The 17,274-nt window shown below is 43.3% G+C and overlaps 2 protein-coding genes across 2 annotated transcripts in view; one reads left to right on the top strand and one right to left on the bottom strand.

Annotated features, from left to right (window-relative positions):
- The window catches only part of cttnbp2nlb (CTTNBP2 N-terminal like b), a 100,835-nt gene that overhangs the window by 52,692 nt on the left and 30,869 nt on the right, over positions 1-17,274 (bottom strand). The window contains exon 2 of the mRNA XM_028796350.2: positions 1,891-2,004. Coding sequence (XP_028652183.2) covers positions 1,891-1,995 — 105 coding nt within the window. The 5' untranslated portion in view covers positions 1,996-2,004. The remainder of the gene's footprint in view (positions 1-1,890; positions 2,005-17,274) is intronic.
- The window catches only part of LOC127527026 (uncharacterized), a 140,621-nt gene that overhangs the window by 106,799 nt on the left and 16,548 nt on the right, over positions 1-17,274 (top strand). The window lies entirely within an intron of this gene.

Below are 17,274 nucleotides of genomic sequence, written 5' to 3'. Positions count from 1 at the left end.
GGCACAAACAGACTAGCGCCTAAAGAGCTTGTTTGCCGTATATAGACTGTTCAACAGTGGCCTAACATTAAATTGTTGTGGTATCAATGGGAAAACATAAGGAAAAAAAAAAAACTTTTTTCAGGAGGAATGCCGTACCCAAAACTGGATTTTTGCTCCGTGACCACACACCTGCATCCACTGCAATGTGCGTGAAACAAACAGTGTAGTTGTTACTTCGCATCCCCCATATTCACTCCCTGTGCCTTCTTTTTGTTCCCGGAATGAAAATCGAGAAGATTTGCTACTGTGGAAAAAAGCCAGGGATTTAAAAAAAGTAAGGAACTCTAGATTTGCTAACAAAAATGAGTAAAGGAAACATTTTCAGGCATGGGAGAAGAGCCTGGACAAGTGTATGGTATCTAAATTAAGAGTATTTTGAAGGGGATTTCTTAAAGTTTATTAGTAAAGTTTGTTTTTTTAATTAATTCACCAATTGGTGCGTCTCCCCCCCCGCCCCTTCACCATGTATGATGAATTCAAATAAATGTGCATCTGTACACAGAAGTTAAATCACTATGCTGCTTGATCATCTCCACATGCTACAACACCACTGCAGGCTGTCATAAATAAGGGCCGAACTGCTAATTCTGTATTTTTCCTTTTATTTGTTTGATATTCATACTGCTAATTCTGTTTTTTTCCTTTTATTATACTGCTAATTCTATATTTTACCTTTAATTTGTTTGATATTCATACTGCTAATTCTGTTTTTTTCCCATTTATTTGATTGATATTCATACTAATTCTGTATTTTTCCTTTATTTAATTTTCATACTGCTAAATTCTGTATTTTTTCCTTTTATTTATTTGATTTTCATACTGCTAAATTCTGTATTGTTTCCTTTTATTTGTTTGATATTCATACTGCTAATTCTGTATTTTTTCCTTTTATTAAACTGCTAATTCTATATTTTACCTTTAATTTGTTTGATATTCATACTGCTAATTCTGTATTTTTCCTTTTATTATACTAATTCTGTATTTTTCCTTTAATTTGATTGATATTCATACTGCTAATTCTGTATTTTTCCTTTTATTATACTGCTAATTCCGTATTTTTCCTTTTATTTCATTGATATTCATACTAATTCTGTATTTTTCCATGTTTGATATTCATACTGCTAATTCTGTATTTTTCCTTTTATTTGTTTGATATTCATACTGTCAGGCCAGCTAATGTTTATGATGTTGTATTCCCTGTAAAACATCCTGTTACTCTGCACACTGTTAATGGTGATGTGTACAGTAAATGCTCTTTGCCAAATGATTCAGTGCAAAGGAAAAAATCCAGTAATAATTTGCTGCGGTAAAACCCACAAATTTTTGTTTCTTTCGGCTTTATCAGGGCGAGGCTGCTGTTTTTGTGTACTTTTTCTATATGAACTTTGTCCTTTCAAAGCAGCTCCTTAAGGCCGAGCATCCTGCACACACACTAATTTGGAAGCTGGAAGTTTTAATTAAAAGGGAGAGTAAGGCACAGAGGGATGGTATTATTTGTAAAGACCCCCACACTCCTATTTATTATGTCAGAAAAAAAAAATAGAGGAAGAACATGTAACAGAAAAATTAACTTGCTGCCTGCAGGCAAAACTAACTTCCTTCTACAAGATGAGTAATGATTAGCTAATGCCACGAAAAAAAAAAAAAAAACTGAAAGGCCAGCATAATAAAACCCAAGCCTAGGTGCCTCCGCACACCAGACGGGACATGTCACTCAAGACTACCTCTCTCCCTTGTCCTAGATCACACATCTTTGGGTCAGGGGGGACATGTCGACGGCACTTGAAAAATGTGCATGGGTTAGCAGCTGGTGTCAGAAATTCATGAAGAACGAGACCGGTAACTAACCCGCAGAGCTTCGATGACAAGATCTCGTGCCTCCAGCTCTCCCTCGAGGACACTAAACAGCATCAGCAGCTGCGGCTTCGTCAGGTCTTCCACATTTACATTCATCCTGGATTGCTGGAGATACAAAAACAAAAAGGACAGTTAATGAGAGACTGAACTGACTGAGGAGGAATCCCTCAACAAATGTAAAGAAAAGGGACAGCTTACCTAATAAATAAATAAATTTTGCATGTACACACATAAACATACGCTATACTGCATGTCAGGGGTCTCCAACTCCCGTCCTGGAGAGCTACTGTGGCTGCAGGTTTCATTCTTCATTCTAACCCTGCTGCTAATTAACTCTTTGACTTCATTTTAATTGATACACAACTTAAGACTCAGGCCCCTTAATTATTTCTTTTTTCCTTAATTAGCAACCAAACAATATCAAGACACAATAATAATAATAATAATGCATTTTATTTATAGGGCACTTTACATTAGGAGTAAATCTTAAAGTGCTACATAAAACGTTTAAACAAAGGCAAAGCAAGATAAAAACACAGATAAAACAACAACACAGTGGTATCTCGGTATACATCCTTAACCCGTTCCAGATCCTTTGACTTATACCAAACAGGACGTATACCAAACAAATGTTTCCCATAAAAAATAAAGGGAAAATGATTAATCCATTCCCATGAAAAAAAATCCTATTATTATTGGCATATTATACATTGATGGGGTTGTATAAAATAATTTAAACACTGCTTAATACTAAAATACATAAATACAAAAGCAATTAGATGAAATAAATGAAAATTTAACCTCACTTTACTTTTTAATAACGTCTTTGTTTTTCACAATCGTAGATACCGTCATTCTCGGCATACGGTATGCGGCAGCCATGTCCCGGACATGCATGCCAACTTCATATTTTTCAACAATCAATTCAAATTTATGCGAAAAACACGAAATCACGTGAAAATTCACATAAAGATATAGCGCAGGTTGTTCACTGAATGCTAGCAACTGGCCTACTGACGCTCGTGGCTTTGTCTCGAGAGAGGTAAACAAGGGTAGCACGCGGCGTTCTAGCATGCAAGTCGTATTCCAAACAAAGGTCATATGCCAAGAAAAATTTTTCGCGTCCAAACAGGACGTATACCAAGTTGGACTTATTCCAAAGCAGACGTATATCAAAGTACCACTGTGATTGAAATGAACCAACAACCTGCATCCATCCCGCAATAACTGAAAACAAAGAAAGGTGAAGGCCTCAGTAATGTTGATCTGCTCAGGTCCACAAAACATTTTGACCGCGCTCTTAAAAAAAAAAAATTGGAAATGTCTGCCATGGCAGAATGAGCATCATGGAATTAAATAACTGGTTTAATTGGCTTCAAATTAAGAAACTGAATAAAGGTTGGAGTTTGAGGCCCTTAGTTGGTCATCTGTTGGCTCACTTCACATCAAATTTATGTTTAGCTGCTATTTAAGGGAAAAAAGAATCAATTCAGCGATCAGAGTCTCAAGAAAAGTCAATTAAAATAAAAGGAAATAGTTAATTAGCAGCAAAAACTGGTCACTAATTAAGAAAAAGAGTTAGAAAGAAAACTTGCAGCCACAGTAGCTCTCCAGGACTGGAGTCGGAGACCCCTGCTGTATATATTTTATTTATATATACTGTATATTATATACTAGTGGTTCCCAAACTCCGGGGGACCCACTGTGGCTGCAGGTTTTTGTTCCAACCAGATTCACAATCAGTGATAATAATCAATAACAAACTGATCTCATTTAATTAGCTGGTCTTTTTTTTACTCTTCTCTTATTCTGCATTCAGAAAAACACAAACAGTACAGTAAAACTTTAGTTTGCAAGTAACTTGAGCTGCAAGATGAGCTTTAAAATTTTTAGTACATTTTAACTTGATAAACGAGCGAGGTCTTGCACTACGAGTAGTATGTATACGATTTGTCTGCTGAGTGTCACGTGATCACAACTGAGCTGATGGTGGTTCTCTCTCGCTGCGGGATTGTGGGTAATCGTCTCCCATTCTTGGTCTCAGTCGGCGTGCCTCACTCATATAGTCAACATCCGTGCGAGCGTCTACTGTTTACTATAGCATGGTGACCACGTGTGTGTGCTGTAACGTGCGAGTCCCTGTCTTGCACCCCAAAACACGAAGCTGAGCAACACCAGCTTTATTCATCTTGAAACAGGAAAAGTGCGGTTATTTATTGCAGCGGGATCTGACGTTCTCCTATACACAGACACAGCAGGTTAGTGGCCAAGTAATACTGTGCCTTGCATTTGTAATGTTTCTTGTATCACCCATCAACATCAGGCGCTTATAGCATGGCCACGATCTTTTCGGATTCACTTTTACGGCGAACTGCTACAGTGCTGGGAGCCTGCAGTTGCTTCGGGACGCTCTTCTGTATGTCGTCCCGTTGGGGGTGAACCCCAAAAGAGTTTAGAAACCTTACAGTGCATAAAGCAATTTTTTTTTATTTTGTGTCCAAGTGTAGTGAATCTTCAGACAAAAGCAACTGTCATCGACTGGATAGGTTTCCTTGTTAAAGCCGCAAAAAAAAGAAAAAGATTCCAGTGAGCCAACACATAGCAGGGATTCCGTTAGAGTGAAAGTCGTCCTACATAATAACCCTCCTCCTCCTCTCTCTTGTCTCCGTCACACCAGCCACGATTCATTTCAAAAGGTAAAGTACAGTTTAATTTGTTTTATGTATTGTTACTTTATATTTTGTATTAATTATTTATATATGAATAGTTTTGGGTTGTGGAATGAATCATCCGAGTTTCCATTGTTTCTTATAGGGAAATTTGCTTTGATATACGAGCGCTTTGGATTACAAACACGAATCCGGAACGAATTATGAGCGCTATCCAAGGTTCCACTGTATGGTTTTTACATTTAAAAGACATATTTCCAAAGCTATAAACGCTTAATTCTCTTTTGTTGTTTTGCCTATTATTTTCCCCTTTTCCTGTGTAGTTTGATCCCTTCATTTAACCCTAATAGTGACAATTAGCAACCAGCGTAGCAGACACCCGGGATGATGAAAGAAGCAACGACTTCAGTGTCAGACTTGCTAATTAGTAAATAATCGATAAAATAACCAGAACACCTGGAAAAGCAGAATGAAAATTAGGATGAAAACACTTAACTACATTTTCCCCATATAACTGCTTATTACGTTTTAATAAAATTCTACCAAACTTAGTTTGTAATTTCTACATTGACTCCAAAACACAGAACCTGTGAAATAACGACTCACTTAATTAGGCTAAGAGTTCAACGAAAAACGGAAGTTGGTTGGAACAAAAACCGGCAGCCACTGTGGGTCTCCAGGATTAAGATTGGGAACCATTGTTATATACTGTTCAGAAAAATTAAGGCAACATTTAAAATCACCCTTCGGATCAAGATCAAGAACAAGTTCAAGTTGTGCAGCATGCACAGGTACAGCACGTTGCCACACCCACTACACAACAAAACAACTCGGGATCCCGGTTTGCAAAGATAGAGGGTGAGGTCCAAATCTTTAGAGACCTGGTGCTTCCTGTCTTGCTATATGGTTGTGAGACATGGACGCTATCCAGTGACCTGAGATGAAGACTGGAATCCTTTGGTACTGTGTCTCTCCGGAAAATCCTTTGGTACCGTTGGTTTGACTGTGTCGAATGAGGGATTGCTCATGGAGTCCCGAATGAGGCACATTACCTGCATTGTGAAGGAGCGTCAGTTACGGCACTACGGCCATGAGGCGCATTTCCCCAAGGGTTTCCAGCTCATAAGATCCTTATTGTTTGGGACCCAAGTGGCTGGACCAGGCCAAAGGGTTGCCCACGTAACACCTGGCTGCGGCAGATAGAGGGTTATTTCCAGAGGGTGGGACTGGACCGCGTGTCTGCCTGGGGGGTTGCCAACTGGGAGCCCGAGTTGTTTCGTCGTGTAGTGGGTGCAGCAACGCGCTGTACCAGTGCATGCTCTCCAACTTGACTTGACTATTTTTTTCAGCAGTGTGTATATACACATACACACAGACGTGGACAATTTACGTGGTCCCCTTCCAGCTCATTGAAAAAGTGTTGTCCCCTGTAGACTTGTATGTCTGCGATATGTCATCGAGTAAAGCAAAGCAAGCCATGAAAAGACATCAAGTGTTGCTTATTTTATAAAGATATTATAACATGGCCTAGAAACACTTGTTAGACCCCTAGAAAAGACCCTAAATAACTGGATTTGATTCATATTTCAAATTGGTCATTTTCTTGAATTCATATCACACATTTCCAATCATGCAGTCAGTCACACAGCCGATTTAAATGAAGAAAAGTCATCACTCTGATGTTTGGTGTCATCGTGTGTCCTGCACTGAACATGGACCAAAGAAAGCCAAAGGAGAGAGTTGTCCGAGGAGATCAATCATATTAAAGGCAAAGGCTAGAAGAGCATCTCCATGCAGTTTGATGTTCCTTTGACAATGGCCAACTGTCGCCAAACCTCCCTGGATGCAGCCACTCGGAGAAAATCAACCCCAAGATGGGCAGAAGGATAGTGAGAATGGTAGACAAAAATCCAAAAAAGTCCATTTCCAAAGAGATACGAGCTGAACTGCAAGGTCAAGGTTCATCAGTGTCTGATCGCACCAGAGCACAGGAAATCCATGGAGGACTTTTGTCTTAGGCTGCAGGGACAACAACCTGCAACTCAAACATCAGCAAGACAAAAGAACTGATGGTGGACTTCTGAAGTGCCAAGGAGTTTCTGAGACCCTGTCACCATTCAGGGGGAGGACATGGAAGTGGTGCAGAGCTACAAGTACATGGAGGTTCACATAAACAGCAAACCGGACTGGTCTGACAACACAGTAGAGCTAAACAAGAAGGGCCAGAGCAAACTGGACTTGCTAAGGAGACTCCGGTCTTTGGATGTGTGCAACAAGCTTCTGGAAATGTCCTACCAGTCCGTAGTAGCCAGTGTGGTGTTCTTTGCTGCAGTCTCCTGAGGAAGCAACCTGAGCTCAAAGAAAACTCTAGACACATTGGAATCTGTTGTGCAAAAGAGGATGATGGGAAAATTGGATTTATTTATTTATAAAGCACTTTAAAAAAAAAATCAAGGCTGACCAACATGCTGTACAATAAAAAAAAAACAACATATTGGACGCACAATAACCGAGGGTAAATGAAACAGAAACACATAAGAGCTGAAGAGATTCATAATAAAAAGTACAGATAGTCAACATATCATACTGGGTTAAAAGCCAGAGAGTAAAAGTGTGTTTTTAAATAAGATTTAAAGACAGTGAGTGAAGAAGCCTGCCTAACGTGCAACGGCAAATCATTCCAGAGTTTTGGAGCTGCAACTGAAAAAACCCAATCACCTCGGAGTTTGCATCGTGCCTTAGGAACACGTAAAAGCACCTGGTCTGCTGACCTGAGAGAGCGAGACGGTACATAAGGGTGCAGCAGTTCCGACAAATAAAATGGGGCACAACCATTAAAAGGATTTAAAAACAAATACAAGGATCTTAAAATGGATTTGAAAATGAACTGGAAGCCAGTGAAGGGAAGCCTAAATTGGGGTAATGGGCTCTTGCTTGCTTGGACCACTTAAAAATGAGGCAGCGGCATTTTGCACCAGCTGTGGGTTAGCAATGGAGGCCTGGCTAATTCCAAAAAAGAAGCGCATTGCAGTAATCTAGATGAGAGGTTATAAAAGCACGTATCACTGTTTCAAGGTTGCGTTTAGACAAAACAGACTTGATTTTTGACAGCCGCCTCAACTGGAAAAAGCGAGATTTTACCACTGCGTTCACATGGCTATCAAGTTTTAAAATGGAATCCATTTTCACACCTAAAATTTGTGATCATGGATTTCTCAAATTGAGCCAGAGTGGAAAGGTCGATACAGGGGGTCCCGCTGGTGCCATTGGGTCTAAATAGCATGACTTCTGTCTTGTTCTCATTAAACTTTAGAAAATGTAATGCCATCGAACTCCTTATGTCAATAAAGCAATCAAGCAGGGGCTGGACAGAACATGGGGCAGGGCGCTTCAGAGGGAAATAAACCTGAGAGTCGTCTGCATAAAGATGAAAGGAGACACCGTGTTTCCGGAAAATAGCACTGAGTGGCAGCAAGTACAAGGAGAACAGAAGAGGTCCCAGGATGGGGATCTGTTGTACCCCCCAGGGGAGGGCAACAGAGGTGGAAGTAAAATCTTCAATGCTGACACAAAAACTTCTATCTGAGAGATGATTGGAGAGCCGAACCTGTGATGCCCACCCACTGCTCTAGCCTGGAGATGAGGATCTCATGGTCTAGAGTGTCAAAGGCAGTTGTTAAGTCCAGAAGCACAAGTAGTACACAGTCACCAGAGTCCACTGTTAAAAGAATATCATTAAAAACCCTTAACAGAGAGGACTCAGTGCTGTGGTGAGTTTTAAACCCAGACATGGATGTCAACATGAAAATCACCTCCAGGAGGCACTCTCTCTTAGAGCACTTTTAGCCACAGGCTCAGTCCACCACGGTGGGCTAAGTAGCGCCTCTGGGGGTCTCTTCTGCCTACTGCTATCAGGTAATTCAGTGTTTCGACCAGATGTACTTGTTACGTTTATTTTTGATTGACTGGCTGTATTATTTGTTCTGGGTGTCTGTATCTGTACCTTTGCTTTTATGTTTCTGATGCGCTATGCATTTGAATTTCTCCATGGGATTAATAAAGGTTATCTTCTTCTATAATACGCTACCGTGGCTGTTCGTTTGTCTGTCGAGGATTTTAAATCACCTGTAGCTCGCAAACCGTTTCACCTATTGACTTGAAATTTGGTACACATATACTACGTGACGTCTACTATCCGCTTTCGGGGTGATGATTTTATTACTCTTTTTATTTTTATTTTGTTTTATTGTAGAATCAACTCTCAGCAGCGCGCAGCAGGGCGGCCGTGCGGCGCATGCGTACGGGCACCGTTCTCATTCCCTACCACCTTTGCTAATCATTTTTGAGGCAGATTGAAGACTTAAGTGCCAGATTAAGTGAAAAATTAAAGAAAACATACGAAGTAATTGCAACACAAAAACTAACTTAATCAGTTTTAACACGAAAAGATGCTGACGAAAGAAGAGAAGCAGCGGGCCACTAGGGTGGAGTAAAGAAGAGCTGCTCAGGAAGCAGCAAGCACATCAACCTCTGAGCAAATGAATGCTAAACGTACAGAGAAAGAGGATGAATACTAGGAATGCTCAAGTCATGTGTATAACGTGCAGTGCGCCTTTATTGGTATAATCTAATAGAACATGTAAAGGATGTCACCACCCAAATTAAAAGAACGTGGACTCCTAATAAACAAAAAACAGTTTGCTTGGTCTTTTCTTCTTTAGCTTCTCAGAGCCATCCAGCCTATCACTGATGTAGACCCCCACCCCCAAACCCCCCTAGTGCACCATCTCCATAGTCTCTAAGGGCTCTTTGGTGTGTCAACAGTCAATAACTAGGTCCTCGGTTTGGTGATGTCACGTTGCACACAATTCTTTGTACATCGAGAAACAAAAGTTCTCCACCCAATTCTTGCACTCCATTTCATCCCCCTTGTCAGTCAATACAATACCCATTAGTGCAGAATCGTCAGATACATTTTTGGAAGTGGGAAGATTGTATTATTATTTAAAAAGAATGTAATACCTAGGCCATTTCCAACAGAGAATTCTTTAAAGCTTAACATGCGGATAACTGCACACCTGCAAAACAAAGCTAATCTAAGGATCGGTATTCTTAAGTATCAAAGAGCTACTGTCTGTCTGACAGAGTGCGCTCCAGAGGGAGAGAAGGACCCTCTTATCTAAATGGGAACTTAGCAATGCTGGGATATTATGACTTCCTCTTCTGAAAGTAGAAAATGTTAACAAGCTGATGTACTTTTCTTTGCCAAGAACACACAACATAAAGCGGACAGAATCGTCATGCTTCATGAAGGTAGTGGCAGGCCTACAGAGTGAAAGACCACTGCTTTTATACATCTATAGCTAAAATGACTATACAACTCTGATCGATGTTGTTTAAAAACCATTTGCCATTTATGAGTCGTTTTCTTTTTTAAATAAAAGCGATATACAGTCATGGCCGAAATTATCGGCACCCCTGGAATTTTCCTTGAAAATGCATCATTTCTCCCAGAAAATTGTTGCAATTACAAATGTTTTTGTATACACACGTTTATTTCCTTTATGTGCATTGGAACAACACAAGAAAAACAGAAAAAAAGCCAAATCTGACATCATTTCACACAAAACCCAAAAACCGGGCTGGACAAAATTATTGGCACCCTCTACTTAATATTTGGTTGCACGCCCTTTGGAAAAAATAAGCACTTCCTATAACCATCAACAAGCTTGTTACACCTTTCAACTGGAATTTCCGACCACTCTTCTTTTGCAAACTGCTCAAGGTCTCTCAGATTTGAAGGGCGCCTTCTCCCAACAGCAATTTTGAGATCTCTCCAAAAGTGTTCAATCGGATTTAGATCCGGACTCATTGCTGGCCACTTCAGAACTCTCCAACGCTTTGTCTTCAACCATTTCTGAGTGCTTTTAGAGGTATTTTTGGCATGTTCTCCCCGTGTCTGTGTGGGTTTCCTCCGGGCACTCCGGTTTCCTCCCACAGTCCAAAGACATGCAGGTTAGGTGGATTGGTGATTCTAAATTGGCCCTAGTGTGTGCTTGGTGTGTGGGTGTGTTTGTGTGTGTCCTGCGGTGGGTTGGCACCTTGCCCGGGATTGTTTCCTGCCTTGTGCCCTGTGTTGGCTGGGATTGGCTCCAGCAGACCCCCGTGACCCTGTGTTTGGATTCAGCGGGTTAGAAAATGGATGGATGGATGGATGGATGGGAATGACTTCTGAATGTTAATCAAGTGGGTGGCACAGTAGCGCAGTGGGTAGCACTGCTGCCTCGCAGTAAGGAGACCTGGGTTCGCTTCCCGGGTCCTCCCTGCGTGGAATTTGCATGTTCTCCCCGTGTCTGTGTGGGTTTCCTCCCACAGTACAAAGACATGCAGGATAGGTAGATTGGCGATCCTAAATTGTGCTTGGTGTGTGTGTGTGTGTGTGTGTGCCCTACGGTGGGCTGGCACCCTGCCCAGGCTTTGTTCCTGCCTTGCGCCACGTGTTGGCTGGGATTAGCTCCAGCAGAACCCCGTGACCCTGTGTTAGGATGTAGCGGGTTGGACAATGACTGACTGGCTGACTGTTAATCAAGTGCTTTTTCCTAAGACCCTGGTCTCATATTTTGTTAAAAATAAATTCCAATTTCGTTTTTTTTTTGTACTGGCAAATCCTATTTGCAACCAGTAAACCAGATTTGTTGGCCTGTTTTATGGTATAGGGTCCCAGAAAAAGTATTCATTCTAAAGGGAGACAGATGATTTTCTGAAAAGTAGTCATCTAGGCCAAGTATAGTCCTTCTACCTTATGAAGTAAATCGTAACATTTCTTATGAACACCCTGCATTGGGGCGGACTATGCCAGTTCAGACTTATTTTTTTTTACTTATTTTAACTAACTGACCCTTTAATTACAGACACCTATGAACTATTTATATTGGTTACTGTCTGTTGTTTTAAGTATGGCTGCTGTAGTTACTCATTTGAAAAACTTCTGCAGGACTATATATTTAACTCCTTTCAGTTTATTCTTTTTTAAAATCGCCCTTCGCTGTGTACAGGCTACACTAACTGACAAATTTACAAAGCTGTTTAAGGCACGAGGCCTTTCGCAGAATTTGCCGTCATGTGTTTGACTTTACCCAACATAAAAACCTGCAAATGCCGGATCACTAACAAAGCGCTAATAACTCACTGCAGACACACGGAAAGCTGTTTACTGATTTCTGGGGAAGGCCTTCATTAAAACAGGTGGATCAGGTAAGACAAAACATGAGCAGGTGTGGTCTGCTGAGCAGTAGCTTTTGAATTGTTTTCATACCATGCCTAAGCATCTGTGTGAAGATTTTCTGGAAAACATAATGACACTGAAACCTGACGTTGGCTCTTCACTAGCTTTACCATCTTTCAGAGGTAGACAGGGTTGTTGATTAAAGCTTTTCCCAGTGTGCGCCTACATTTATGCACTTATGGCCTTGTAAGATGACTTGAATGAAAAGCACTGATCACTGAACTTATTATGGAACGTCATCTCCTCCTCCGGTGCTTAGGGAGCAGGCAGCACATATATAAACCCTTGACATGTTTTTCAAAAGTCACTGCACACTGGGGAAATTTCTAAGAAGTAGAAACCAGCAAACATCAGTCATTATATAAAAAAGGTGAATGAGTTGATCCTTTTTTTGAAAGGAGAAAAAAACTGAAAGGAGTTAAATATGTAGTCCTGCAGAAGTTTTTCAAATGAGTAACTACAGCAGCCATACTTAAAATAACAGACAGTAACCAATATAAATAGTTCATAGGTGCCCGTAATTAAAGGGTCAGTTAGTTTTTAATAGCTGGAGACTTTAACCATGTGATGCTGGACTAAACATTACATGCCTTCTCCCAGTACAGTGGAACCTCGGTTCACAACCATAATTCGTTCCAAACCTCTGGTCGTAAACCGAATTGGTCGTGAACCGAAGCAATTTCCCCCATAGGATTGTATGTAAATACAATTAATCCGTTCCAAACCGTACGAACTGTATGTAAATATATTTTTTTAAAGATTTTTAAGCACAAATATAGTTAATTACTCCATAGAATGCACAGTGTAATAGTAACTGACACAAACACCCAGGCTCCCTGCTCAGCTGCACGTGCCCTCTCTCTCTCTCTCTCGCTCGCTCGCTGTCTCTCTCGCTCGCTCTGTCTCTCTCAGCAGCACGTGAGCCTGCTCTCTCTCTCTCTCTCTCTCTCTCTAACATTGCAGCAGTTTGCGCTCTAGCCTTGCAACCGATCGCTGTATAAACACACTTTCTTTTAATGAGTTTTAAGCACAGGGGGAAAAAAGGAACATTTTAACAAATCTGAACCTTATTTAAAAACCAACCACAAGCAACCAAGAAAGTAACATTTACAGGAGTCCGCGCTATAGCCTTGCAACCGATCGCTGTATAAACACTTTCTTTTAATGAGTTTTAAGCACAGGGGGGAAAAAAGGAACATTTGAAAAATCTGTAATACAAAAACTAACCATAAACCACCAAGAAAACTAACCTTGCATGAGTCGCGGTCTGGCATGAAGTGAGGAGAAAATGGGTGGACAGGAGGTTACAGTTTTGAGGGAGATGGAGGAATGTTTTCTCTCTTGTGATTTCTTGGGTTTCTGGTGTTTTTAGCTGTTTAGCTGGTGGGAGCGAAAGCCTCGTGCAGCCATTCCAAAAACAAAGTCCATGCAGCCATTCCAAAAACAAAGTCCGTGTGACCCAACCCTTCGTGTTTGCCCTCCACATCACTGGCAGTCTGGCTTGGTTTACATTGTGCTGTAGGAGGAACAGTGTGGTTTTCGTCCTGGTCGCGGAACAGTGGACCAGCTCTACACCCTTAGCAGGGTCCTGGAGGGTGCATGGGAGTTTGCCCAACCAGTCTACATGTGTTTTGTGGACTTGGAAAAGGCATTCGACCGTGTCCCTCGGGGAATCCTGTGGGAGGTACTCCGAGAGTATGGGGTACCGGCCCCCCCTGATAAGGGCTGTTCGGTCCCTGTACAATCGGTGCCAGAGCTTGGTCCGCATTGCCAGCAGTAAGTCGAACCCGTTTCCAGCGAGAGTTGGACTCCGCCAGGGCTGCCCTTTGTCACCGATTCTGTTCATAACTTTTATGGACAGAATTTCTAGGCGCAGCCAGGGCGTTGAGGGGGTCCGGTTTGGTGGGCTCAGGATTGGGTCACTGCTTTTTGCAGATGATGTTGTCCTGTTTGCTTCATCAGGCCGTGATCTTCAGCTCTCTCTGGATCGGTTCGCAGCCGAGTGTGAAGCGGCTGGGATGGGAATCAGCACCTCCAAATCCGAGACCATGGTCCTCAGCCGGAAAAGGGTGGAGTGCCCTCTCAGGGTTGGTAGCGAGATCCTGCCCCAAGTGGAGGAGTTCAAGTATCTTGGGGTCTTGTTCACGAGTGAGGGAAGAATGGAGCGTGAGATCGACAGGTGGATCGGTGCGGCATCCGCAGTAATGCGGGCTCTGCATCGGTCGCAAGGTGAAGCTCTCAATTTACCAGTCGATCTATGTTCCTACCCTCACCTATGGTCATGAACTATGGGTAGTGACCGAAAGAACGAGATCACGAATACAAGCGGCTGAAATGAGTTTCCTCCGCAGGGTGTCTGGGCTTTCCCTTAAAGATAGGGTGAGAAGCTCAGTCATCCGGGAGGGGCTCAGAGTAGAGCCGCTGCTCCTCCGCATCGAGAGGAGTCAGATGAGGTGGCTCGGGCATCTGATCAGGATGCCTCCTGGACGCCTCCCTGGTGAAGTGTTCCGGGCACGTCTAACCGGGAGGAGGCCCCGGGGAAGACCCAGGACACGTTGGAGGGACTATGTCTCTCGACTGGCCTGGGAACGCCTTGGGATTCTCCCGGAAGAGCTAGAAGAAGTGGCCAGGGAGAGGGAAGTCTGGGCATCTCTGCTCAAGCTGCTGCCCCCGCGAACCGACCTCGGATAAGCGGGAGACAATGGATGGATGGATGGATGGATGTTTGAAAGCACGAGGGTTCTCAAATTAGTAAATGAGTAAACTGGTAAACAGTTTTTCCACCCCTTCCAGCACTTGAGGCCTCTGCCTGGTTAACGCTGTAACTCCTTTTGCAACATCAGCTGCTTTAATAGATTCTTTCTGCTTTAGAATAGTCGAAATCGTAGGTTTTGACTTCTTGTACGCGGCGGCAAGATCAGTAACAAGAACGCCACGCTTATATTTTTCAATAATTTCTTTCTTTACTTCGATTTCAATTTTCTGCAAAACTTTCTTCTCACCACTCTTCACTTGCTTAGAAGCCATGGTTAACTGCAAAAGCACACGAAATACTGTAGAGCGCAAAGAGTTCACAGGTAAAGCACGCACGTCTGACTGAGAACAATGAACAGGGAGAGGCTGAACACGTGCTTAAATACAGTAATCGGTGCGTACGAACCGGAAGGGAAATGAAATAGAGCACAAAGAGTTCACAGCGAAAGCACGCATGCACGTCTGATAGAGAACAATGCAACACGTGCGGAAATCATCAGCGTGCATAAAGCGAAAGGGAAACTGGCTTGTTCGTATACCAAGTGTGTGGTCGTGAACCGAGGCAAAAGTTTGGCAAACTTTTTGGTCGTAAACCGAGTTGTACGTGTACCGAGACGTTCGTGAACCGAGGTTCCACTGTATGTGGATTGTTAACACCCGGGGAAATAGGACTATTGACCTACTGTATGCAAACGTTAAAGACGCATGCTGCTCCACCCCGCTGCCTGCGCTTGGGAAAGCAGATCATAACCTGGTTCTGCTTCAGCCTCACTACAAACCAAGAGTTGAGGGAGCTACCTACAACTACACGCTCATTCAGGAAGTGGTCCCCTGAAGCAGAGCAGGCTCTGAGAGACTGGAACTACGGACTGGGATATCCTGCAGGGGTCACATAGTGAGAACATTGAGGAGGTTGATGACTGCACTACTGACTACATCAACATCTGTATGGACATTGTAGTTCCAGTAAGAACAGTACGCTGCTATGCTAACAACAAGCCATGGATTACAAGTGACATCAAGGGCCTATTGAACCAGAAGTAAAGGGCTTTTAAAGACGGTGATCAGCATGAGCTCAAGCGCGTGCAGAAGGAACTCCGAGTCCAGCTCAGGGCAGCGAAGGAGCAGTACAGGAGAAAGCTGGAGCAGAAGTTGCAGAACAACAGCATGAAGGAAGTGTGGGATGGGATGAAGATCATCACTGGCTGAAGCTCGAAGCAGGGTGCCACCATCGAAGAGAGATGTGGAGAGAGCAAACCAAATGTACAACTTTTTTTTAACAGGTTTGACCACTCTAACTCACTCTCACCTCCGAGTACTGCACCCTCCAACCATCCTTCTGCTGATACCAGCATAGGAGAGAGTTTCCCCCAACCCACAATTACAGCAGTGCAGGTGAGCAAAGTTAGCTGAGGAGACTTCGTGCCAGCAAAGCAGCGGGTCCAGATGGAGTATCGTCACGACTGCTGAAGGTCTGTGCATCGGAGCTGGGGAGTCCTCTACAGCGCATCTTCAACCTGAGCCTGGAACAGGGGAAAGTCCTGAGACTTTGGAAAACATCTTGCATCACCACCGTCCCAAAGATATCACGTCCTAGTGAGCTGAACGACTTCCGGCCTGTCGCTCTGACGTCACATCTGCTGCTTCACCACCTAAGGCCACAGGTCCGCCACGCCCTCGACCCTCTGCAGTTCGCATACCAGGAGAAGGTGGGAGTGGAGGATGCCATCATCTACATGCTACACCAATCCCTCTCCCACTTGGACAGAGGCAGTGGTGCTGCAAGAATCATGTTTCTAGACTTCTCTAGCACCTTCAACACCATCCAACCTCTGCTCCTTAGGGACAAGCTGACAGAGATGGGAGTAGATTCATACCTAGTGGCATGGATCGTGGACTATCTTACAGACAGACCTCAGTATGTGCGTCTCGGGAAATGCAGGTCTGACATTGTGGTCAGTAACACAGGAGCGCCACAGGGGACTGTACTTTCTCTGGTCCTGTTCAGCCTATATACATCGGACTTCCAATACAACTGCCACGTGCAAAAGTTTGCTGATGACACTGCTATCGTGGGCTGCATCAGGAATGGGCAGGAAGAGGAGAATAGGAACCTAATCAAGGACTTTGTTAAATGGTGTGACTCAAACCACCTACACCTGAACACCAGCAAAACCAAGGAGCTAGTGGTGGATTTTAGGAGGCCCAGACCCATCATGAACGTCGTGATCATCAGAGGTGACTGTGTGCAGAGGATGCAGACCTATAAATACCTGGGAGTACAGCTGGATGATAAATTGGACCAGACTGCCAATACTGATGCTCTGTGTAAGAAGGGACAGAGCCGACTATACTTCCTTAGAAGGCTGGCGTCCTTCAACATCTGCAATAAGATGCTGCAGATGTTCTATCAGACGGTTGTGGCGAGCGCCCTCTTCTACGCAGTGGTGTGCTGGGGAAGCAGCATAAAGAAGAGGGACGTCTCATGACTGGACAAACTGGTGAGGAAGGCAGGCTCTATTGTGGGCACGGAGCTGGACAGTTTGACATCTGTGGCAGAGCGACGGGCGCTGAGCAGACTCCTGCCAATCATGGAGAATCCACCGCATCCACTGAACAGGATCATCTCCAGACAGAGGAGCAGCTTCAGCGACAGACTGCTGTCAC

The sequence above is a fragment of the Erpetoichthys calabaricus genome, chromosome 3 (genome assembly GCF_900747795.2).
Source record: "Erpetoichthys calabaricus chromosome 3, fErpCal1.3, whole genome shotgun sequence".
Lineage (NCBI taxonomy): Eukaryota > Metazoa > Chordata > Cladistia > Polypteriformes > Polypteridae > Erpetoichthys > Erpetoichthys calabaricus.
Note: the sequence above shows the minus strand (reverse complement) of the source record. Positions and strands in the feature narration are given on the sequence as shown.